Source organism: Sinocyclocheilus anshuiensis, unplaced genomic scaffold (genome assembly GCF_001515605.1).
Source record: "Sinocyclocheilus anshuiensis isolate Anshui unplaced genomic scaffold, SAMN03320099.WGS_v1.1 scaffold1536, whole genome shotgun sequence".
Taxonomy (NCBI): domain Eukaryota; kingdom Metazoa; phylum Chordata; class Actinopteri; order Cypriniformes; family Cyprinidae; genus Sinocyclocheilus; species Sinocyclocheilus anshuiensis.
The window spans coordinates 199,808-207,416 of record NW_015555801.1 but is presented as its reverse complement, the minus strand read 5'-3'; the positions used below and the strand labels follow the sequence as shown (position 1 = coordinate 207,416).

General features: G+C 31.8%; 1 protein-coding gene across 1 annotated transcript in view; it reads right to left on the bottom strand.

Moving 5' to 3' along the window:
* Positions 1-4,138: 4,138 nt before the first annotated feature.
* LOC107674929 (receptor-type tyrosine-protein phosphatase C-like) overlaps positions 4,139-7,609 on the bottom strand; it is a 39,625-nt gene continuing 36,154 nt past the window's right edge. The window contains exons 9-12 of the mRNA XM_016469087.1: positions 6,722-6,832; positions 5,649-5,783; positions 5,345-5,494; positions 4,139-4,236 (exon numbers count right to left, since the gene is read on the bottom strand). Of these exons, the coding sequence (XP_016324573.1) occupies positions 4,139-4,236; positions 5,345-5,494; positions 5,649-5,783; positions 6,722-6,832 (494 nt within the window). The remainder of the gene's footprint in view (positions 4,237-5,344; positions 5,495-5,648; positions 5,784-6,721; positions 6,833-7,609) is intronic.

The following is a 7,609-nucleotide window of genomic DNA, read 5'->3' as shown; positions in this document are numbered from 1 at the left end:
CTCAATGTTATATTCAGCATAAAACGTTAGTTTTAATATCCGCTGAGGAATCGTACGATATCTTTGTCGTACTATCCTTTGATCTGTTAAGGGTGATTTCCGGTGACAGCGCTGCTCACTGCATTTGTTGGCTGTGTCTTACAAGCCATTGTTGAAAATAAAAATAACTTCCTTGTTTACAACCCTGTTTAAGTCTCTTTCAATATAAAAGTCTTTACTGCTGAAAAGTAATTCATTCATAAAGGTTTTCTCTTGTTGCCACCTAATGGCGGAATAATGTAACTAAAATCAACATGACGAACACAAACACAATTTCTCAACACTAAATACTATTATTAAATAATAATAAAGAGAAAAGTTTGGAAGGGCCATTCCACCTTCAGCTTTAGATTTACAAAAGCAGGTTTTACTTATTCTATGGACTTTATAAACCCACAAAAAAAAAAAAAAAAAAAGACTAATGAGTCAAGTTGCTTGAAAAAATATTAGGCAAAAATATAATAAAAAAAAACATTAACCCTTCATAACAAGAAATTAGGAAGGGGTATCTCTAAACTAAATAATTTTTTTGCAGTTTGGCCACTAGAGGGGGAAAGTTAGCTTTGAATAATGACTGAAAATTCTTTCCATCCTCAATTCCTAAATATGTAAATTGAGACGCCTGATTTTAAATGGGATTTGGTGAAGAACTGAAAGGAATTGTACCTTGATAGGCATTCATTTAATCTTAGACCAGTTTATCCATACTCTGAGAACCAAAGTGAGAGTAGATTATCTTAAAAAGATGTCAAAGATTTGAAAAGGAGTCCCTGTTTGGAATAAATCCTGTCTCATCAGGGTGAATAAGTTTATCAAGTTACAGAACTAAGCATAATGGACAAAACTTTAGTCAAAATTTGTTGGTCTCATGTCAGAAATGAAACTGGCCTATATCTACTTACTTCCTCTGGTAGCCTCATTTGAATAGGAGGTAAAATATCAGCAGTATTTAAATAAGATGAGAAAAGATCACTGAATTCTTTGTAAAACTGGGACTGGGGTATCCATTGGGTCCTGGGGTCTTATTAACACTTCACTGACTAATTGTATCTTATATTTCTGAAACTAAGAGTTCTGCATTGAGGAAGTCACAGTCTTCCTGAAAAAGAACAGGAAGGTCACGACTATCCAATACGTTTTTACAGCCAGGTCATCGATTAAAGGGATAGTTCACCCAAAAATGAAAATTTGATCATTAATTACTCACCCTCATGTCGTTCTAAACCTGTAAGCCCTCCATTCATCTTCGGAACACAAATTAAGATATTTTTGATTAAATCTGTGAGCTCTCTGATCCTCCCATAGACAGCAATGTAATTAACACAATCAAGGTCCAGAAACGTAGCAAGGAGATCGGTAAAATAATCCATGTGCCATCAGTGGTTCAAGTGTAATTTTACGAAGCTACAAGAATACTTTTTGTATGCAAAGAAAACAAAAATAACGATTTTATTCAACAATACGTCTCCTCCGCATCACCCTAGCGCCATTTTGGAGAGTATCCACTGAAGGCAAACAGAGTTTTATGCAATTAAATAAAGTCGTATTTGTTCTTCAGACCAAATGTGACCATACAACCAGAATCTAACAGGATTTTGAGATATGTTTAGTACATGTTGAGTTACAGTTATACAGTCTTTGGAAAAACAATATTGCTAAATGTTCTATGCAACTGTTTTCATAGAGAGAAACAAGATACAATTCTAGTTTTAACATTATTTGTTTTCAGACATCTTTAAAAGAAAAAAAAAATCTGTTATATACAAAGGGACCCACATTTGGTTTTTGACCACTGAAAATTTGTATAATTTAACAGTTTACTCATGAAGCCACATTGAGATCCCAATATCTCTGGAAATTAACCATATAGAGCCTTAAAAATTAAAATAACAAAGAAAAGTTTAAGGACCAAAATATAAAAGATAAGATCCCTGAAGTTGCAAAGACTAAAGTCTCAAAACCAAAGAGATATTCTTTATCAAAGTTAAGACTTTGCAGCAGCAGGCCTGAGACTGATTTGGTTTAATGGCGATTAAAAAATAAGAAGTGGGTGGATTTTTATCATTGTAGGGTGGCTGTGTTCACACACGGCCAAAACACATTTATGTCCAAATCCACGTAAAAGTGGATTTTGCATAATAGGTGCCCCTTAAAGTCAACAGATTATATTATTAGACATACCTATCTGTGTTTAAAAATAAAATAATTTCTAAAGTCATTTAGACACTCTTAATCTTAATTTCTGTTACATGGAAGAAAACAAATAATGCAGGTCTATATGACATCATGCATGGTAAATCAATTTCTTTGTTCGATTTTTAATACATTCACTACAGAACTAATACAAATAAGTAATATAGTATGTATTACTAAGGTTTTAATGTCTTGTCTGCATCCATAGGCTCTTAATTCCTGTACCTGTGTCAATCCATAACACGTCTTGTTCAACTTTTCAGACAAGCAAAGATGTCATTAGACACGTGAAGAGGATACAGAAACCCTGATATTTAAACCTCAGTGCTGTATATTGCATTGGATTTATGGTCCAAATAATTTGTTAACATAATAATGTAAAGTTTGTGGCAAACAATTAATTAAAGCAAACCATTAACATTAATTGCTGACAGAAAAGGTCATACATTTACAGGCATTCTCTCTTCTGTCCCCAAAGAGTATTTGGACACATTTAATCACATTTTTAAATGACTATCATTACATAATGTAACAAAATCAAACCATTGTTATTTTTTAAGCGTGAACAAACTGGACATTTTTAAGTGTGACTTCAGCATAAAAATACTTATGTATGTATATATACACTACCAGTCAAAAGTTTTTTAACAAAAGATTTTAATGTTTTTTTTAAGAAGTCTCTTTTGTTCACTAAGCCTGCATTTATTTGATCCAAAATACAGCAAAAGCAGTAATATTGTGAAATATTTTTACTATTTAAAATAACTGTTTTCTATTTGGATAGATTTTAAAATGTAATTTATTCCTGTGATCAAAGCTAAATTTTCAGCATTACTCCAGTCTTCAGTGTTTATTTTTTCAGTAGTTATCTGAAATATATATATATATATTGTAACATTATACACTATTCCATTCAAAAGCTTGGAGTCAGTATAATTTTATTTTATTTTTTTTAGGGGGGGGGATTATAAAAATTAATACTTTTATTTAGCAAGGATGCTTTAAATTGATCAAAAGTGATGATAAAGACATTACAAAATATGTCTATTTCAGATAAATGCTGTTCTTCTGAACTTTCTATTCATCAAAGAAACCTGAAAAAAAAATTCAACATAATAATAATAATAAAAAGGTTTTTGAGCAGCAAATCAGAATATTAGAATGATTTCTGAAGGATCATGTGACTGGAGTAATGATGCTAAAAATTCAGCTTTGAAATCACAGGAATAAATTACATTTTAAAATATATTCAAATAGAAAACAGATATTTTAAATAGTAAACATATTTCAAAAATGTTACTGTTTTCGCTGTACTTTGGATCAAATAAATGCAGGCTTGGTGAGCAGAAGAGAATTCTTTCAAAAACATTCAAAATCTTACTGTTCAAAAACTTTTGACTGGTATTTATTTATTTATTTATTTAATTGTCCGAGTTCAGGTTTTTCAAAGTGAATTGTTAATGACCTCTATTTCTTGCAAAAATGTTTTGCTGAGGTAAAACACTTAACAGCTAGAAGTAAAAGCTGTGCTTCCTTTGGATATGCTGTCATCTTTACTGATGGTATACTGGTTTAAACATTTACACAGTATTTGTCCATAACATTGCAGCCATTCATATTCACCTCTTGGTCTGTTGTTTCGTCTCCATTCTTTGTACGTTTGTACTGACCTGTGCATGTGAACATTCACAAATTCATAAGAAGCTAACTATATGTCCTGAACAACACAATCAGACAGGTGCAATAAAATATCTATAATAAATTGTCACTGCATTAGATATGCTTAAAAATATACATTTTTGGAAATAATTTAATTATTTAAATGAAAAAAAAAAAAAAACACTAAAATCACAATAGGCTGTGCTTCCTTTGGATATGCTGTCATCTTTACTGATGGTATACTGGTTTAAACATTTACACAGTATTTGTCCATAACATTGCAGCCATTCATATTCACCTCTTGGTCTGTTGTTTCGTCTCCATTCTTTGTACGTTTGTACTGACCTGTGCATGTGAACATTCACAAATTCATAAGAAGCTAACTATATGTCCTGAACAACACAATCAGACAGGTGCAATAAAATATCTATAATAAATTGTCACTGCATTAGATATGCTTAAAAATATACATTTTTGGAAATAATTTAATTATTTAAATGAAAAAAAAAAAAAAAACACTAAAATCACAATAGAAACCAAAAGCAATTATAATGAAACCAAAGATGTTGAATAACAATGAACATAATTATAAAATCAATTTAGTTTAATATTATATTCATATATTTTTAAGTGTGCCTTAAGAGTCTAAGGACTTTTTAGTGTCACTGTATTGTACCAAAAAATAAGTGAGCGCAGCTATAAAAGCAACTTCAGAAAGATGATACATATAACACATAAATCACAGAACTTAATAGAAATGGGAAATAGCTCCTCTAGTTGGGCCGGAATGAGAAAAGGTTGCTCTTACATTTAGTAGTAGCTTCAGAAGTAATGAAAGCTGAATGTCTTTCTTTATTCTTGGCTGTAATCTGAAATTAATAAATGTGAAACACTGCAATTCCAACCCATGTGACTCTTTGGCTTTAATGAATGACAGATGCAGAAAGACATTAGGTGGGATTCAAATACCTTAACATCATATGTTGCATAGTAAAGATCTGAAAATTGAAACAAGCATCTGTTCTGTGGACCTGCAGTGACAGTTTCTCCATTGGATGTGATTTCAGCTATGAATGTCCCATTTCCTCCATTCCAGACTATCTCTGATCCCTTGTTTTCACATTTTATTTCAAGAGAATTGTGAGAAGGGTGAGATACTTCAATTTGTGATTGGAAAATGGGCTCTATCAAACAGAATTAAACAAAACACATTTTAGACAAACAATGGCATGTCATTTACATACAATTTAATTGCAGCATTTATGAAAATTCCATTCAGCAATTAACTGTTATTTTATTAAATTACTAACAATACACATTATAGATAGAAAATGCATGGGGGTAAAAAGGTCCAAAGCTGATAAGGACAAAATCTTAATATTCAGAAAATAACCACAAAATGAAGAATGGCAGAGACACAAGAGATTTTGAAAAATAAATAAATAAAACGTACTGGCAGAAAGTGTTGCACTGTCACTGGTGTAAATTACATAATGTTTTTGGTTGACTGTTCCAATAATACTGCAGGTATAATTTTTATATGGCAATAATCCTGTAATCCTGCAGACTGCACTAGTGCCACTGTGTTTTGTACAGCTCCCCCCTGAAAAGACAAAACATACCTGAATAAGACATTGAACATCTACTACCTCTACTAATATCATAAAAGACCCTGGAGTATTTTTACAGATAATGTGCAGATGATAAATTTCAATGATGCTGTATTGATAAAACAACAGGAAAGTGTGAGCTCTTACGATGACTGCTTCCATCACTGCAGTTGGCTGAATAACTGTCCCATTTAAACCCTGAGCATTGATGTCCCTCGAGTGAATTCCAGGAGATTTCCAATGAGGTGTATCTGTGCTGAAATCGCCCATTCTTTTGCCAGTCTGTAAGAAAGAAAAATAGAAATCACAAACAATGCAAAACAAATCTTCACAATGAGTGTACAAAAGGCTCTCTATAACACACACACACAATTTACAGTGGTTCTATTTGGATTCCTCAGTCACACTTGAATACGTCTGAATGTCAAAGTATTAGATAACATATTAAATAACAAGTATCATATATTAAATAACAAATATAAAATATATAAAATTTTTCCTAAACACATTTCATTACACCAAATACACCAAATAATGTTCTTTTTAGCAGCATCACATGACTCCTTTAAAGTGAAATCAAAGTGATACAAGTTAGAGCGATACGTTTCTTAATTAAAAGAACCGAGTTGCAATGTAAGTCCACTTATAAATTGTTGTGACAAGTTAAAGGGACAAAAACAAAGATGTTGTTACAATATAAAAATGAAAACATTCAATCAGCATTCAGCATTTAATATTATATTATACAATTGATTTTAAAGACATTCGTATAGTTTTAAGTGCACCTTAAGAGTCTAAATACTTTTTAGGGTCAATGTATTGTACATTTAACTACATGTAAACCAGCTTTTTTTTGCTATTCATCATGACATTATTGGTAAATATTCCCAGGTGTACAGGAGAGAAAGAGGGAAGAACTTTGAACCAGTGCTGTCTCTTTAATAGGAGCTCACCGCAATTTATTTGAATGGAGAGCTCATTACTCTTGATGGGGTGTTTCTCGTAAAGGATATTCTCCAGTGCAGGTGTGCTGTGTGTCTGGTAATAATGACACTGGGGTATTTAAACCATAAATTACGCTGTTTTCTGACAAATAAAGAAGAGAAAACTCATTCATCATCTGCTTGTCTGTTTAATCATCAATGTAAATATAGTATGATTACAATAAAAAATATGTAAATATGAGTTCACAGTGCCATCGAAACATTTCCAGTACTTACCGTTCTCATTATTGGTGCAATTGATGATAAGCGTAGCATTACATCGTGCTGATTTATTCATCCATTCAAACTGAGAGGGAATAGTTTCTTTGAAGTTTATGTCAGGCTTGACTGAAACATAAACATCCAGTTTATTTAAAAAAAAAAATACAGATCAAACTTTTCAAGTCACATCACAAACACGTCAGCAACAAACAGGAAAAATGACAATGAATTTGAATTAAGGTAGCAAACAAAATGTAGAATTAAAATTATAACATAATTATACCTGAAATTATCAAATATAATTTTTAAGGTAGCAAACAAAATGTAAAATTAAAATGATAACATAATTATACCTGAAATTATAAAATATAATTTTTAAGGTAGCAAACAAAATGTAGAATTAAAATTCAAGTAAAATTAAAATTATAACATATAATTATACCTAAAATTATAACATGTAAAACAATGTAAAACTGTTTTGTTTGTTTTAATTTTGTTATGATGCACAAAATATGTTGCGTACTTGTACGCAAAGAAACCAATATTAAACAGATATTAATAATCAGCGTTTGAAATGCCATCTACAGAAATGTGTAATGTATATCATTATATTTAATACAGTCATTTTGCAATTGGGCGTCCTGTGTGTTGTGACTGTTACGTCCATATATGTCCTTGTGGGAGTGCCTGTGTTTTTCTTTCTCTCGCTCTCGCTCTCTCTCTCTCTCGCTCTCTCTCTCCCCTTTCCCTATCGATCTCTTAGGCCGCCTTCCTTGACTGCTGATTGGCTCATGACGCTGTCAGTCATCATTAAGCAACTTGACGCCGACCTATCCGCTGCTGGTAAAGTTTTCGCCGGCAGATAAAAGGACACGGAGAGAAGTGAATAGAGACCTTTTTTTG